Source organism: Vespa mandarinia, chromosome 15 (assembly GCF_050613455.1).
Source record: "Vespa mandarinia isolate Hongniang chromosome 15, ASM5061345v1, whole genome shotgun sequence".
Lineage (NCBI taxonomy): Eukaryota > Metazoa > Arthropoda > Insecta > Hymenoptera > Vespidae > Vespa > Vespa mandarinia.
This window is the reverse complement of record NC_140824.1, coordinates 663126-680059: the sequence shown is the minus strand read 5'-3', so window position 1 is coordinate 680059 and position 16934 is coordinate 663126. Positions and strand designations below refer to the sequence as shown.

The following is a 16934-nucleotide window of genomic DNA, read 5'->3' as shown; positions in this document are numbered from 1 at the left end:
TTATATTTAGTTTGAATATTATTTATTAGTTTTATATAAAGAATTTCTGGAAAGTAATGTGACGTGATTTACTTTATTTATCTTATGTATGCGTAATGTCATACTATAAGCGAATGTAGCAATATAATAATAACATTACATATTAAACATCTTTTCTATTTATTTTTATTTTTTTTTGTATTATTCATTATTTCAATAATTTCGGTTTTCTTCCCGATTACGATCACGATCACGATCGCGTCTCTGTCTTCCCCAATCTTGTCCTTGTCGATTATAATTTTGGCGATCACGAAAGTTTCCTTGATTCCCTCTCGAAAAGAAGTTGCCTGAAATAATACGTATTTACATATTAACATTAACTTCTGCATTCTTAATTAATACACAATTATATATGTATATAGATGCTAGATTATGTAGATAATACTTTTTTTTTTGTTATGTTTAGATACATTACCTTGTTTCATTTCAAAAATACGTTCATTAGAATCTACGAAATTATTTACTTTGTCACTAAGTTGTAATGCAAGTGATTGTAAACGACTAGGTTCACTTCGATGCATTACTACAGTTTCTGTTGGATCATCCAAAGAAGCCTATAAAAATATGAATTATAATGTAATATATGTTTTATATTATTGTATGAAATATAAAAAATAAATATTTTTAATATACCATTAACTCTTCGTTAATAATCATCTTACTAATAATGGAATGAGCAACTGATCGTTTTAATTCGAACATTTCTGCGAGTTTAGGCATTGAAATAGAATCATAAACATGTGAATATGTAAATAAATAAGTTCTCAATGATTCCTCTTTTATTAATCTTGTAAGCATTGTGCGTACTTTATCAGCCTGATAAAATAAATCCCAAACCTATGAAAAAAAAAAATAAATAAATAAACAAACAAAGAGAGGAAGAGAGAAAAAGATAACATACAATCTATAATAGTCAAATCGTAACGATGAAATTACCTTTGCATTCATTTTCTCATTAATGATAAAATTATTGCAGGCAGACCAATTTCCATTACGCATTGCTTTTGCTGCTGCAACAACATGTTCTCTCATAGATTCTGGTGGTCCAACCAATGATTGGCGTTCGCTTGATCTTAATTGTTGATAAAAAGTTTTTGATATCATTCTCCTTCTTGCATCAAACTCATGTGCTAAATATAAATGAGTTATCAAATTAAATAATAATTTTTATAAAAAGAAAAAACATTAATGTATAATATATAAATGTACCAGCCATATAAGGAATTTCAATAAGCATTGCAGAGACAAGATAAACACATTCTAAAAGTTCTAAGTTAATATGCATATGAAATGGCATTTGTCTTTGCTTTTCTATTTTTTCTTGTTCCTTGCTTCGTTCATGCTGTCGTTGTGGAAGCAAACCTTGTGCTAAAAGTTCCTTCACTTTTCCAGTCACCATAAGATCAACGAGACAGTTATGTGCATCTTTAATATTTGCATGACGAAAGGCACACAATCCTAGATGTGCCATTGTACGATTATGTAATATCTGAGAATAAAAGTTGTCGATTGTAAGAATAATTTTTAATTAATAGATTTTATATAAGTACTTATAATCACCTGAGTAGCTGGATCAGAATGTTGAATCGTTTCTTGTAAATGTGACATTAACATAAGATCTCTAGCACGAAACCAATTATCGTGATGTGCATGATGATAAATATGTGAAAGAATGGCTCGTGTCCTCAGCCTATCAGTATTATCATGAGCATAAATATATCTGCAAAGTTTCTCCATCACCTGTACTGATGTAATTACTTCCGATCCAAGTTCTCCCTAAGGGAATTGATACATTAAATATTTATGATTAATGATAGGATCTGATATATTTGGTATCTATATACAAAGTAGAGCATCTAACTGGAATCACTTTGATTATTATATTAATAAAAATTTTAATGAAAAATATTTTAGTTAGAAATTAAATGATTTCGAGAGGGGTATATTCTGATGTTATTAATTTTTTTTGTGAATGGATTTGTGAAGATTATATGAATGTCAACTTTGATTTTTTAAATGGTATTATACGTTTTTAAATGCACTAGCTGTTGCAACTCGATATTCTCCATAAAAATAGTATTTAGATATTCAAAATTAAATATTACTACTACTATTTACTTACTACTATTTTTCTCACATTTTAGCAAAGGTGTATGTTACTTTTTGTCAATATTGAAATTAAAATATCACCAAAACTAATGGAGTGTTGAATTTGAAGTAATTCGAATTTTTTACCATAGCTATGATACAGATTTAAAGCGATTCAAAGTGTTGCAGATATCAGTGCTACTTATGATATATAACTCAAAATATAACGTTGTAACATTTAAATTAATAATGTTCATAACATACCTCCTTTTGCTTAAGAACATTCGGATCAAACTTATAATACAAGTGTTCAATTTTACGTAAATAAACTCGACAAAGTTCTGACACAGTTCCTTGCCTTTCAAGATATTCCTGAACTTTGTCTATAATTGTTGCAACTTGTTTCTCGTCCTTCAATCTATAATGATATATCTTAAAAACATTCGTATCTGAAAATGAGTATTTACTATTGCATTAAGCTCATCACAATTACCTTTCTACATATTCATTGCTGTGTGGATCACATTCTTTCAATAGTTTGGTAAATTCTTCATCAAGTCTTTCTACCAATGTTAAAACACAACCATGTAATTTATATGGAGCATTTTCATATTCTTCTGCATCTTCTGAGACAGTTTCTGAGATCATCATATCTGATGTACTCAATAACATGTCAAGCATTTCTGTTATACGCTCTAATATTCTACATGTTGAACAGTTTAAATATTAATAAAACAATGCATCTTGAAAGATTTTCTTATAAAAAATGTACTCACTTAGACCAATATTCCGGCTTCATTGCATCAGATACTTTGGGATTATAATCAAAAATAGATGAAACAATGGAAAATTTAATTTTAACCGCTACTGCTGGTCCAAGATTATGGGCATCAGCAATAGACTGTAGCTCATGTAATAATTCTATTTGTTCACGTCGATCTGTACGTTTTTTCCCACGAGCTGCAATTACTTCGGAAAGTTTCTTTAGAACAGCAGATATATTTATTTCGGCATCTTTTGCAAACATTTTTGGCTTTTCTGAAGGAATAGCAACACCACCCTTGACTGTCTCCCATTCTCCTTCTCCATCATCTTCATCTTTCTTCTTCTTCCGTTCTTTTTCTTTACGTTCTTTTCTCTGTTCTTTTCGTTTTACTTTATCTTCATCTTCTTCTTTGTCTGCAGCTCTAAAACATTAAAATATAAGATTGCATTGTAACTATCAATTAAAGAGGATATGATAATCATTGCTTACTTCTTAATAAATCGTTCTCGGTAATTTTGATATTGACCCTCATCGTCGCTACTTGTACTTTCACTCTCTGAATCACTGCCCCAATCAGTTTCACTCTCACTACCATCCTCACCATCAGCCATACTCTTCTATATTATTGTAAACAAAAATTGTATTTTAATCGCATTCTTAAATATGTAATTTTATATCTTTGCTCTGTATATTGTTAAAAATAAATTACCTTAAATTTAGATATGTCAGGTTCACTGACTTCTGAACTACCCTTTTTGAATACAAGAGCACTGTCTTCTTCTTCTTCCGATTCCACAGCTTCTTCACCTATAATTTTTTGTAATAATTATATATGATTAAATTTATCTAAATATAATAAACTTATAAAAGTCTTATGGAATGAACCTTTATCATCATCTTCGTCATCATCTTGATCTGGATTTTCTCTAAATTTTCCAATGTCTTCTTCAAAGTCTTTATTGTATTTACGAAGCTTTTGACGTAGAGAAGTTAACGATTTAGAATTGTTTTTAGACATATTTCTACGTCCTTCACGATCTTCCCATACTTCATTGATGAAATCTTCCATCTCTACTAAACATCTAATATAAAAACGTGGTGTCTGACCACTTTCCTCTTTTGCTATTACAGGCAAAGCTTTTTGATAAGCTCGCATCAAATCTTCAAAACCTTAAGAAAAAATAACAAAATTATATAAGTATGATATAAATTATAATTCATATTTTATAGAATAATTAGAATATCTTTAATAACTTAGATTTCTATATTTATAGAATAAAAAGTACTTACTAGAAAGCATACTACTCATATCTTTGATCTTTTTATAGTTTCTTATGAGTTTAATAAGATTAGCAATTTCTTCATATCTTTTTTCCTTAGTTGAACGTACAACACGCTTTGTTTCTTCCTCTTCATCGCTAAACTGAGATAAAATGTATTAGAAAATAACTACTATAAAGTAAAATATTAAACAAAAACTTATACTTACAGTGAATGCTGTAGTTGGTACTCTTTGAACCTGCTCTTCTTCAGATGTGCTATCAGATTCAGAATCTGAACCATTAGCGAAAAATCGACTCATTTTTGAAGATCTATAATCAATACAATATGTTTTAATTATATATGCTAATATTTTTTTAGTTGTTAAAGATATATTCTTTTTATTATTTACTGATAATAATATAGTATATTTTCAATATTCGGATCAATATTTTCTATAAAATAAAAAAAAAAAGAAGAAAATAAAAAGCCAATTAAAATATCTTTTAAAACATATATGGTACAACAGTCAAAATTATAATACAAATCGTAATTGTAATACAAAAGCATGGTATCATGATTTAGTTATAGGAGGTTATATAAAAATGTATAATTTCTTGTAAAAATAGATATAAAACATATTCATAATATAAATGTAAGCATAATATTTATAATTTATCAATATATTAATAAATAATCAAATTTACCTATGGTTACGTACTAACGTTCATAAAAATTATAAAAGAGTAATCACACTATTCCGCAACAGATATGTGCAACAAGCAACATAAGAGAAATAAAATCTGTTTTTACAGATACGATGTCCAGCGCCATCAAGTGTTTCAAAGTGAAATACATAACCGCAAGATTTAAATATTTGTTGTGTTTGGTGTTATAATAAGCTATTAACAAAAAGAGAAAACATCATAATAACATAACAATATAAAATAAATATACCTCTGTGCGACTATACAATAAACTTTTTATAATAAAAATATGTATGATATGAAACGATATCATCTTATTTTTTCATTTTTTACATACTCATTATACATGTAAATACAAAGTGTTTCAATTTGATAAATTCCTTTGAATATTGATAATACAAAAAATGTTCGAAAAAAAGTTGAATGGTTTCAAGGTCATATAATATCAAATAAATAGTATTTTTGTCGTATACTTTTGGCACTAATATATAATGATCTCTCTAAAATGTATGCCACAGCTCGCTATATTAACAACCCTTAATAATCTATGAGCGTATACATATAAAAGAAAAGAAAGTACATAATTTTATAATCATTTCAATAATTTCGGTTTTCTTCCCGATTACGATCACGATCACGATCGCGTCTCTGTCTTCCCCAATCTTGTCCTTGTCGATTATAATTTTGGCGATCACGAAAGTTTCCTTGATTCCCTCTCGAAAAGAAGTTGCCTGAAATAATACGTATTTACATATTAACATTAACTTCTGCATTCTTAATTAATACACAATTATATATGTATATAGATGCTAGATTATGTAGATAATACTTTTTTTTTTGTTATGTTTAGATACATTACCTTGTTTCATTTCAAAAATACGTTCATTAGAATCTACGAAATTATTTACTTTGTCACTAAGTTGTAATGCAAGTGATTGTAAACGACTAGGTTCACTTCGATGCATTACTACAGTTTCTGTTGGATCATCCAAAGAAGCCTATAAAAATATGAATTATAATGTAATATATGTTTTATATTATTGTATGAAATATAAAAAATAAATATTTTTAATATACCATTAACTCTTCGTTAATAATCATCTTACTAATAATGGAATGAGCAACTGATCGTTTTAATTCGAACATTTCTGCGAGTTTAGGCATTGAAATAGAATCATAAACATGTGAATATGTAAATAAATAAGTTCTCAATGATTCCTCTTTTATTAATCTTGTAAGCATTGTGCGTACTTTATCAGCCTGATAAAATAAATCCCAAACCTATGAAAAAAAAAATAAATAAATAAACAAACAAAGAGAGGAAGAGAGAAAAAGATAACATACAATCTATAATAGTCAAATCGTAACGATGAAATTACCTTTGCATTCATTTTCTCATTAATGATAAAATTATTGCAGGCAGACCAATTTCCATTACGCATTGCTTTTGCTGCTGCAACAACATGTTCTCTCATAGATTCTGGTGGTCCAACCAATGATTGGCGTTCGCTTGATCTTAATTGTTGATAAAAAGTTTTTGATATCATTCTCCTTCTTGCATCAAACTCATGTGCTAAATATAAATGAGTTATCAAATTAAATAATAATTTTTATAAAAAGAAAAAACATTAATGTATAATATATAAATGTACCAGCCATATAAGGAATTTCAATAAGCATTGCAGAGACAAGATAAACACATTCTAAAAGTTCTAAGTTAATATGCATATGAAATGGCATTTGTCTTTGCTTTTCTATTTTTTCTTGTTCCTTGCTTCGTTCATGCTGTCGTTGTGGAAGCAAACCTTGTGCTAAAAGTTCCTTCACTTTTCCAGTCACCATAAGATCAACGAGACAGTTATGTGCATCTTTAATATTTGCATGACGAAAGGCACACAATCCTAGATGTGCCATTGTACGATTATGTAATATCTGAGAATAAAAGTTGTCGATTGTAAGAATAATTTTTAATTAATAGATTTTATATAAGTACTTATAATCACCTGAGTAGCTGGATCAGAATGTTGAATCGTTTCTTGTAAATGTGACATTAACATAAGATCTCTAGCACGAAACCAATTATCGTGATGTGCATGATGATAAATATGTGAAAGAATGGCTCGTGTCCTCAGCCTATCAGTATTATCATGAGCATAAATATATCTGCAAAGTTTCTCCATCACCTGTACTGATGTAATTACTTCCGATCCAAGTTCTCCCTAAGGGAATTGATACATTAAATATTTATGATTAATGATAGGATCTGATATATTTGGTATCTATATACAAAGTAGAGCATCTAACTGGAATCACTTTGATTATTATATTAATAAAAATTTTAATGAAAAATATTTTAGTTAGAAATTAAATGATTTCGAGAGGGGTATATTCTGATGTTATTAATTTTTTTTGTGAATGGATTTGTGAAGATTATATGAATGTCAACTTTGATTTTTTAAATGGTATTATACGTTTTTAAATGCACTAGCTGTTGCAACTCGATATTCTCCATAAAAATAGTATTTAGATATTCAAAATTAAATATTACTACTACTATTTACTTACTACTATTTTTCTCACATTTTAGCAAAGGTGTATGTTACTTTTTGTCAATATTGAAATTAAAATATCACCAAAACTAATGGAGTGTTGAATTTGAAGTAATTCGAATTTTTTACCATAGCTATGATACAGATTTAAAGCGATTCAAAGTGTTGCAGATATCAGTGCTACTTATGATATATAATTCAAAATATAACGTTGTAACATTTAAATTAATAATGTTCATAACATACCTCCTTTTGCTTAAGAACATTCGGATCAAACTTATAATACAAGTGTTCAATTTTACGTAAATAAACTCGACAAAGTTCTGACACAGTTCCTTGCCTTTCAAGATATTCCTGAACTTTGTCTATAATTGTTGCAACTTGTTTCTCGTCCTTCAATCTATAATGATATATCTTAAAAACATTCGTATCTGAAAATGAGTATTTACTATTGCATTAAGCTCATCACAATTACCTTTCTACATATTCATTGCTGTGTGGATCACATTCTTTCAATAGTTTGGTAAATTCTTCATCAAGTCTTTCTACCAATGTTAAAACACAACCATGTAATTTATATGGAGCATTTTCATATTCTTCTGCATCTTCTGAGACAGTTTCTGAGATCATCATATCTGATGTACTCAATAACATGTCAAGCATTTCTGTTATACGCTCTAATATTCTACATGTTGAACAGTTTAAATATTAATAAAACAATGCATCTTGAAAGATTTTCTTATAAAAAATGTACTCACTTAGACCAATATTCCGGCTTCATTGCATCAGATACTTTGGGATTATAATCAAAAATAGATGAAACAATGGAAAATTTAATTTTAACCGCTACTGCTGGTCCAAGATTATGGGCATCAGCAATAGACTGTAGCTCATGTAATAATTCTATTTGTTCACGTCGATCTGTACGTTTTTTCCCACGAGCTGCAATTACTTCGGAAAGTTTCTTTAGAACAGCAGATATATTTATTTCGGCATCTTTTGCAAACATTTTTGGCTTTTCTGAAGGAATAGCAACACCACCCTTGACTGTCTCCCATTCTCCTTCTCCATCATCTTCATCTTTCTTCTTCTTCCGTTCTTTTTCTTTACGTTCTTTTCTCTGTTCTTTTCGTTTTACTTTATCTTCATCTTCTTCTTTGTCTGCAGCTCTAAAACATTAAAATATAAGATTGCATTGTAACTATCAATTAAAGAGGATATGATAATCATTGCTTACTTCTTAATAAATCGTTCTCGGTAATTTTGATATTGACCCTCATCGTCGCTACTTGTACTTTCACTCTCTGAATCACTGCCCCAATCAGTTTCACTCTCACTACCATCCTCACCATCAGCCATACTCTTCTATATTATTGTAAACAAAAATTGTATTTTAATCGCATTCTTAAATATGTAATTTTATATCTTTGCTCTGTATATTGTTAAAAATAAATTACCTTAAATTTAGATATGTCAGGTTCACTGACTTCTGAACTACCCTTTTTGAATACAAGAGCACTGTCTTCTTCTTCTTCCGATTCCACAGCTTCTTCACCTATAATTTTTTGTAATAATTATATATGATTAAATTTATCTAAATATAATAAACTTATAAAAGTCTTATGGAATGAACCTTTATCATCATCTTCGTCATCATCTTGATCTGGATTTTCTCTAAATTTTCCAATGTCTTCTTCAAAGTCTTTATTGTATTTACGAAGCTTTTGACGTAGAGAAGTTAACGATTTAGAATTGTTTTTAGACATATTTCTACGTCCTTCACGATCTTCCCATACTTCATTGATGAAATCTTCCATCTCTACTAAACATCTAATATAAAAACGTGGTGTCTGACCACTTTCCTCTTTTGCTATTACAGGCAAAGCTTTTTGATAAGCTCGCATCAAATCTTCAAAACCTTAAGAAAAAATAACAAAATTATATAAGTATGATATAAATTATAATTCATATTTTATAGAATAATTAGAATATCTTTAATAACTTAGATTTCTATATTTATAGAATAAAAAGTACTTACTAGAAAGCATACTACTCATATCTTTGATCTTTTTATAGTTTCTTATGAGTTTAATAAGATTAGCAATTTCTTCATATCTTTTTTCCTTAGTTGAACGTACAACACGCTTTGTTTCTTCCTCTTCATCGCTAAACTGAGATAAAATGTATTAGAAAATAACTACTATAAAGTAAAATATTAAACAAAAACTTATACTTACAGTGAATGCTGTAGTTGGTACTCTTTGAACCTGCTCTTCTTCAGATGTGCTATCAGATTCAGAATCTGAACCATTAGCGAAAAATCGACTCATTTTTGAAGATCTATAATCAATACAATATGTTTTAATTATATATGCTAATATTTTTTTAGTTGTTAAAGATATATTCTTTTTATTATTTACTGATAATAATATAGTATATTTTCAATATTCGGATCAATATTTTCTATAAAATAAAAAAAAAAGAAGAAAAGAAAAAAACAGTTAAAACATCAATGTATTATCAATATATTGATAAATTGTCAAATTTACCTGTAGTTATGTACTAACGTTCATAAAAATTATAAAAGAGCAATCACACTTTTCCGCAACACATATGCTCAACAAGCAACATAAGGGAAATAAAATCTGTTTTTACAGATACGATGTCCAGCGCCATCAAGTGTTTCAAAGTGAAATACATAACCGCAAAATTTAAATATTTGTTGTGTTTGGTGTTATAATAAGCTATTAACAAAAAGAGAAAACATCATAATAACATAACAATATAAAATAAATATACCTCTGTGCGAATATACAATAAACTTTTTATAATAAAAATATGTATGATATGAAACGATATCATCTTATTTTTTCATTTTTTACATACTCATTATACATGTAAATACAAAGTGTTTCAATTTGATAAATTCCTTTGAATATTGATAATACAAAAAATGTTCGGAAAAAAGTTGAATGGTTTCAAGGTCATATAATGTTACATAAGTAGTATTTTTGTTGTATATTTTTGGCAGTAATACATAAATATTATAATTATACGTCTAAAGCATTGTCTTTACTTCAAAAATATTCACTAATACTTTTCAAATAGCAAAACACGATTATGTTTAAATCTAACGTGATATTATTAAAATTTCAAAACTAACTCAAAGAAGGCATAGATTCCTGTTGCTCAAATTTTATATATATCATTTTCTCCTGAAATATCACAATTTAGAGAAGTAAAACCAAAAAAGACTCAAAAATCATTTTTAATTTCTAAAGATAAGGATCATTAATGTATATAGTTTATGTTCGTAGTTTATTAAAATATTTTAATCTCGACTTTTTATTAAAAAATGATTTTATTTCTTAAGTTTATTTTTGTTATTACGTAAATATCGTAAATAAAATATTGATTCAAAGGTAATATGTTATATCTCAATTACCATATTTAAATTAACCAGCACAGTTATTTTAATGGCTTCCTCTTTTTCTTTTCAATTTCATTATCTTTTTTTTATAAAAAGTATTGTTCTTAACCTTATAATTTGCAAGATAATAAATCTTTACTTAATCAATATTTTAAGATCATATAAGATTAAAAGAAATTGATATATAATAATTTACTGTAAGAACACGAAAATTAGGAAAGGATTTGTGTAAGAAACAACACAATGTGTTTGTACCCCAATGGTATACTACAACCCATACAATTTCAAAAAATAAATTATGCAGGATTTGATGGTAAACCCATAGACCATGCATCTAACAGTTTTTTATCATGAGGACCAGCTCCTAAACTAAGCATGAGACCAGAAAGATCTCCACGATGACCTCTGCCTCGCATCGCATGAACAACCCTGGCTATACTGTAATAAATTCAAATTTATATATAAAAGAGAGAAAAGTTTATATTTAGTTTATATATACTTAATAATTTGTGTTTTCTTACTTTGCCCATTCTTTCTGTAAAGCAATAAAGTGTGCCTTAAGAACAGAATTTCCAAGTTTCTCATCTTCCAACGATTTTTCAAGTTTTACTAATAATGTAGGAAGTTTTAATGGGAGTAAACCAGTCCATTTAACTATATGCGATGGTGTATTTTCAACTTTATGTTCATCAGCTATAATATCCAATCTACATACATTTGGAGATGGTAAAGGTACAGCTACCGATGTGTCCACTCCTGAAGAATTATTTTTTATGTACCTAATTCCTCTATGTATCAAGAAATTTGCAATATCTTAAATTACAATAATTACAAATTTTATGTACCAATAAAATTATATTTATTTAGATCCAGATATTCTACTGCTTGTGCATGTACTCTTCTACATGCTCTTGGTACCAGTGAACTTAACCCATGTAACAATTCAATTCTTGGAGTTTTTGGACCTCTCACCAAAATTTGAATGCCAGTTAAACTGGAGTATAATAATTGTCTGAATTGATCTTTGCTAAGTATTTTTTTTAAATTTCTTAAAATAAGAATAGCAGCATTATCTGAAATCTCAGAATATTCTGATGATTGAGATTCTTCTGTATTTAAGTTCAAATTTACAGGTAATTTTGTATTAACCAAAGTGAATCCTTCTTCAGTTTCTAAAAAATATGATATAATTTAATTGAATAATGTACATATATGTTTTAACTACATTTTTTTCATCTGTTATACTAACCTATACGATGTTCTAAATTGTAATTAAGTTCTTTATCTAGTAAACTCATTGGTAAAATTTCTATAAAATGTCTAGCGCCTGCACTAAGGATCCATACAAGCCACATGTGGATTCTACAAAAATCTAAAAATATATATCTGTACTCTGTGCAATATAAAGTATTTCTTATACCTGACATAAACATGCTTCTCATTTGTTATACTGCTAAGTGCTCTAACTTGTTTTGTTGAATTATGACAGGAGCCTGAGCTGCTATTCGTAGTAGTCAAACGCATCGTTCTTTGTGGACATTCAGCTTCTTCAATATTATATTTTCTTTCTGCACTGTCCTGTAATTCTCTAATGACCTCTCTTAGATTATCAATTAAAAATGGCCACATGTTCAATAAAAATTGCTTGTCCCTCATGAAAACAATAAAGCTGCACCATCTGCGAAACCCTCTTGCCTGTAAAAGTAATTAAATCTGGATATATTAGAGGAAATTTTATATATCAATATATTCATATTTATTCTATTTATTACACTTTACTATTAATGTATCTAAGCTTTATCAAAGTTAGTAAATGTTTCTATTGATGATTAAGAAAAATGAAATAAAATCTTCAAATAAAATATTATTTTTAATATACAGAGTGTAACCAAACTAGCAAAATTTCAGGTATAGATTCCTTCAGGTATAGAGAAGAAAAATAGGTTTTATTAATATGGGTTTAGGAATTCTTGATTTCTGAATTATAAGAATTTCAAATATGATCTTAATATACTCCAATTATGTATATTTACTGGAATTATGATATACTCTAATAACATTTTTTTATATCAAATATTTTATATGTCCAGCTCATGCTTGAATACAGACATTAGCTTGAATCATCTCATTGAACTCCTGGCTTTGAAGTTTGCTAAGTGTTGTTGGAGTTTTATGTATTGAATGTGTATTATTCATTCTAATGTATTGATGAGATAATGTAAGTACTCAAATGAGTACATTCGCGTTTATATGCAATGCATTTAGTTCATAATTTAACGAATAACAATACACTAAGATCATAATTGGAAGTATTATAACTCAAAAAGTAAGCATTTTTAGACTCATGCTGATAGAATTCATTCTTCTTTTCTACATATAAAAAAAATCCATTCCTGATGTTTTGCCATATAGTTTTGTTATATCTTGTATATATAATTTAACTTTTAACAGATTATAATATAAAAAACTCTAATATTAAAATGATTTGAATAATTTGTTGTAATAGCTACCAAACATGCTTTTTCGTTGTATAATTCACCTGGGCATCTTTTAATGTAAAAGTACGACTTAAAACATGCCCTCTGTATTCATCTCCAAAATAGCAAACACCTTCTTTGCCTGGATGTACCTCACAACTAAGACTCCTAATAAAATATAATATTTATAATACAAATATACTTTAAATGATAATAAAAAATACAGTGAATACAAACTACCTGATGCATGCATGTTTTAATAAAATTTCAATATCTTGAGTCAATGGTTGTTGAGCAGATAAAAAGGATGTTCTGGTATCATGCTCATTACTCAAGTATTTTAAATTGTTAATACTCTGACAGCCTTCGCATTCTTGTTGTCCTTCATCTATTGTTGTTTGCGCTTGTTTTAATATTTCTTTTGGTCCATAAAACTTTAACTTCTCTGTAGTTTGATTGTCATAATTGCGATATGTTTGAGTGGTAAATATTACTTTAGGTCCATGTATTTCACAAAATGTACATAAGGCAATAGCGGCATTCATCGCTTTATTAAAATCTAAATTTTAGATTTTACAATTCACCTTAGTTATACCTAGGTTATAAATACTTTTTTTATGACACTTTATAATATTTAACATTACCTGTAAATTATATTTAAATATTTAGGCGCATAAATGTGATAATAATTCAAAAAGACTTAAAGTTACCTGAGACACTTGATAAATTATTGAAATATAATATTTTTTTAAACAAATCATTCATAAACAATCATTCATAATGCTTTTTTTAAATTTATTTAGAGTAAAATCTCATCTCAGGGATACTGGAAATGAGAAAAATATATTGATAAACATACATACCTATTTCTTTGTCATTGATAAGAGAAGATTAAAATGAAATTTATTTTTTGACCTCTTTCACGTGATACAACGAAACTGATACCGAAGTAGAACACGTGATTATATTAAACACAACTACACTCGTAACTTTTTAATTGAAACTTTTCTATTGTTATTGTCAAATTCCGAGTAAATTTAACGTGTTTTTAATTTTAATATCACTATTTTACATAACAATGAAAGTTGAAGTCAACAAATTCAAGTTTTGAAACATTCCAAAAGTTTTTAAGCGAAGTATTAAATTCGTTTAATTCTTTACGATTATTAAAATGTAAATACATAATCTATCAAATTTCGTAGATAAAACGTAATAATGTAAAAACTGACTTCGAGTCGTAGCTGATTACACCCACAAATAATAGTTTGGAGATCTGATTTGTGAAAATATAAGAAATGTGTGTATATGCTATAAATTTCTTAGTTTAATATTAGTAAAATTTTAGATGGCAGCATCGTTCTACGTGTTTTATAATCTTTTTATCTATCTGCATTTGACTCTGTGCCTGTAGAAAACATATATATCATTGAATATATAGAATTTTTGATGTAATTAATATTCATATTTTATAAAATTTTTATCAATTTAAAAAAAAAATTACAATACCATCAAAAATTATTGTTTTAGAACAGGACATTCCTAATCTGCTTGATTCATCCTCTACTTTTATTGTTTTCTTGTTTTATCTTGATATTTATAGAAATAAAATATTAAATATTTCATAATAGTTTATTAGAAAATTCGATTATTTGAGAGAAAATATATAGCGTCATTACAAATAACCCAAATCTGACTGTTTGCGTAAATATTCAATAGTTAAATAAATTGTTTAAACTTTTGATATCATGCGTATCATAATTGATCATAATAAATTAAATAAACATAAAAAATTGTAAAATCACTTATTTTAAATTAAAATTAAAGAATGTTCATTTACAACGGTAATAAGATAAAATTTAGAATTAAGGATTTCTTTTTAATGAATATATTTTAATAATATTCATACGAGATACATTAATCTAAGAAAATTAATGATGTGCTTTTCTCATTTGTACAAGAATATTTCCAAGTTCTTCACGCTTCCTTTTTGCTCGGATATGTGTACCCAACTGAAATAGAAAATGAAAGTAGAGAAACATATACTTTATAGATTAATATATATTTCACATAATGAATATAGTATATTTTCTAGACAAATATAATAGTATTATTTCTTACTCTTCTTTTCAGAAACTTTAAAGCACGTTTATCTTTCGATACTTTCAACAATTCCATTGCACGCTTTTCATATGGAGCATGTCCGGTTACTTCACGTATTAAGTCTCTTACAAATTTGCTATGCTTTGTTTGCCTCTGAAATTATGTATTAATTATTAGTTATATAAGTTTATTAATTAATGTATCAATACTTATTTTTATATTTCATACCCCCTTTAATCTAGATGGTCGAAGAATAACAGTTTTTTCTTTCTCTGTTTTGCTTTTTGCCACTCTGATGGTAGTAGTTTTATGGCCTCTGTTGAGGCCAACAGCTAATTCATATCTTGGAGCCATTCTATCCAATAATATATAGGTTATGTGATAATCAATAATGTAACATAAACAATAAAACTAATCAATATGTCTCTATTCTTAATTGATGTTAATTAACAACAAATAAAAACTTTTATAACAAATATAGATATAGTTTTCATAAATAGAATAGTTTTATAGAACAAAAAAATATTAATTAAAATAAACTAAGAGAATACATATGTACATTTCCATACTATATATACAATTTTTAAATAGTTATTGATATCACGAAAATATAAGCTAAGAAAGACATACAATTAAAAGTTTTTTCTATTGACTACATTGCTAATTTAGTTAATAATTGATTAAAGTTAATCGAAGTTGATCGAAATGGAACTTACTTCCTTTTATGCTGGCCACATACACCTTCCACTACACTAACCGTAACCGTAACGTAACATTTTGTACGTTTCGTAACACAGCGTTACGATGGCAACGTAAGGTTATCATACACTAAAAGATATAGTTCATGACACAGTTGTACGTAAAATTTAACCAATAGCAAACACGAAAAATTTCCCTCCCATTTACAAACTTATTTAACCTAGAAATGTTAATGTGCTTTGTCATTCAATTAAATAATCAATAAGCTTCTATTTTATAGTTTATTAACAATTTTGTATTAAATTACGAATTTTATGTTAATATGAAATTTATTTAGATGTATGAATATTAGAATCATTTATATTTAATAAGAAGAAATATCTCATGCCGTAAACGTATCATGTATAATAAAGTTATTATAGTTATATTTTTTTCTTAATTGAATATCGGCCTGAACAAAATCTGTAATAAGAATTAAAAAAAAGACTTGTTACGATTAAATCTTGAATATAAAATGTAAAATATAAAATGCAACGGTACAACATACAATAGTATGATATCTAAAATATCAAAACGGTTCATAGCTTTGGCTTCATTATCACCTATTCAAGAGTTATAAGGTTCATACAAAATTTGTATAATTGCTTGCTGCCTTTTTTGTTTTTCAAATTGTGGTAATCTTTCTAATTGATTAACAATTAACTTCGCAAAAATTTTCCAGCATCGAACTTCTCGTTGATCCATCAGATTCATGAGGACTAAGAGGATTATCCGAAAAATGGTTGGGAGGACCAGTTAAACTTCAGTGACTATTATATG

General features: G+C 27.4%; 4 protein-coding genes across 9 annotated transcripts; all 4 read right to left on the bottom strand.

Moving 5' to 3' along the window:
• Window positions 1-59: 59 nt before the first annotated feature.
• On the bottom strand, window positions 60-5021 carry LOC118449956 (eukaryotic translation initiation factor 3 subunit C-like). The gene is made up of 15 exons (XM_035885204.2): window positions 4861-5021; window positions 4383-4485; window positions 4184-4316; window positions 3779-4063; window positions 3603-3700; window positions 3383-3510; window positions 2904-3314; window positions 2621-2830; window positions 2392-2545; window positions 1600-1815; window positions 1249-1528; window positions 976-1169; window positions 673-876; window positions 455-593; window positions 60-326 (listed from the first exon to the last, which is right to left on the bottom strand). Exons 2-15 carry the CDS (start codon window positions 4473-4475, stop codon window positions 193-195), a joined length of 2679 nt encoding a protein of 892 aa, XP_035741097.2. The 5' UTR covers window positions 4476-4485; window positions 4861-5021; the 3' UTR covers window positions 60-192.
• A 424-nt stretch (window positions 5022-5445) lies between these two features.
• LOC118449955 (eukaryotic translation initiation factor 3 subunit C-like) lies at window positions 5446-10098 on the bottom strand. The gene is made up of 15 exons (XM_035885201.2): window positions 9959-10098; window positions 9647-9749; window positions 9448-9580; window positions 9043-9327; window positions 8867-8964; window positions 8647-8774; window positions 8168-8578; window positions 7885-8094; window positions 7656-7809; window positions 6864-7079; window positions 6513-6792; window positions 6240-6433; window positions 5938-6141; window positions 5720-5858; window positions 5446-5591 (listed from the first exon to the last, which is right to left on the bottom strand). Exons 2-15 carry the CDS (start codon window positions 9737-9739, stop codon window positions 5458-5460), a joined length of 2679 nt encoding a protein of 892 aa, XP_035741094.2. The 5' UTR covers window positions 9740-9749; window positions 9959-10098; the 3' UTR covers window positions 5446-5457.
• A 747-nt stretch (window positions 10099-10845) lies between these two features.
• Window positions 10846-14639, bottom strand: LOC118449958 (folliculin-like). Of its 4 annotated transcripts, none has more exons than XM_035885212.2 (9): window positions 14232-14639; window positions 14027-14142; window positions 13557-13911; window positions 13379-13484; window positions 12260-12534; window positions 12089-12201; window positions 11685-12011; window positions 11361-11595; window positions 10846-11277 (listed from the first exon to the last, which is right to left on the bottom strand). In XM_035885212.2, exons 3-9 carry the CDS (start codon window positions 13859-13861, stop codon window positions 11136-11138), a joined length of 1503 nt encoding a protein of 500 aa, XP_035741105.1. In that variant the 5' UTR covers window positions 13862-13911; window positions 14027-14142; window positions 14232-14639; the 3' UTR covers window positions 10846-11135. The 4 variants fall into 4 exon arrangements, with proteins under 4 accessions (XP_035741105.1, XP_085517755.1, XP_035741103.1 ...); XM_085661629.1 differs by having other exon boundaries at window positions 14546-14560; XM_035885210.2 differs by lacking the exon at window positions 14027-14142 and having other exon boundaries at window positions 10847-11277; window positions 13557-13960; window positions 14180-14639.
• Window positions 14640-15185: 546 nt separating this feature from the next.
• LOC118449960 (large ribosomal subunit protein eL36-like) lies at window positions 15186-16257 on the bottom strand. 3 transcript variants are annotated; one of them, XM_035885217.2, is made up of 4 exons: window positions 16133-16257; window positions 15645-15771; window positions 15435-15569; window positions 15186-15325 (listed from the first exon to the last, which is right to left on the bottom strand). In XM_035885217.2, the coding sequence occupies exons 2-4, from the start codon at window positions 15768-15770 to the stop codon at window positions 15245-15247; spliced, it is 342 nt and encodes a 113-aa protein (XP_035741110.1). In that variant the 5' UTR covers window position 15771; window positions 16133-16257; the 3' UTR covers window positions 15186-15244. The 3 variants fall into 3 exon arrangements, with proteins under 3 accessions (XP_035741110.1, XP_035741111.1, XP_035741109.1); XM_035885218.2 differs by lacking the exon at window positions 16133-16257 and adding an exon at window positions 16047-16117; XM_035885216.2 differs by lacking the exon at window positions 16133-16257 and adding an exon at window positions 15976-15994.
• Between the last annotated feature and the right edge of the window lie 677 nt (window positions 16258-16934).

Bases quoted from the DNA above. Each gene is read 5' to 3' on its own strand.
- LOC118449956 (XM_035885204.2), bottom strand. From the start codon at position 4,475: ATGAGTCGATTTTTCGCTAATGGTTCAGATTCTGAATCTGATAGCACA. The intron at 1,529-1,599 runs GTGATTATAAGT...TTTTATTCTCAG, and splicing joins ATTCTGATCCAGCTACTCAG to ATATTACATAATCGTACAAT. The intron at 327-454 runs GTAATGTATCTA...GTATTATTTCAG, and splicing joins TATTTTTGAAATGAAACAAG to GCAACTTCTTTTCGAGAGGG.
- LOC118449955 (XM_035885201.2), bottom strand. From the start codon at position 9,739: ATGAGTCGATTTTTCGCTAATGGTTCAGATTCTGAATCTGATAGCACA. The intron at 8,775-8,866 runs GTAATTTATTTT...ACAATAATATAG, and splicing joins CTGACATATCTAAATTTAAG to AAGAGTATGGCTGATGGTGA. The intron at 5,859-5,937 runs GTATATTAAAAA...ATATTTTTATAG, and splicing joins TTATTAACGAAGAGTTAATG to GCTTCTTTGGATGATCCAAC.
- LOC118449958 (XM_035885212.2), bottom strand. From the start codon at position 13,861: ATGAATGCCGCTATTGCCTTATGTACATTTTGTGAAATACATGGACCT. The intron at 13,485-13,556 runs GTAGTTTGTATT...ATATTTTATTAG, and splicing joins TTAAAACATGCATGCATCAG to GAGTCTTAGTTGTGAGGTAC. The intron at 11,278-11,360 runs GTAAGAAAACAC...AATTTATTACAG, and splicing joins TTACAGAAAGAATGGGCAAA to TATAGCCAGGGTTGTTCATG.
- LOC118449960 (XM_035885216.2), bottom strand. The intron at 15,570-15,644 runs GTATGAAATATA...ACATAATTTCAG, and splicing joins GACCATCTAGATTAAAGGGG to AGGCAAACAAAGCATAGCAA. The intron at 15,326-15,434 runs GTAAGAAATAAT...TTTCTATTTCAG, and splicing joins TAAAGTTTCTGAAAAGAAGA to TTGGGTACACATATCCGAGC.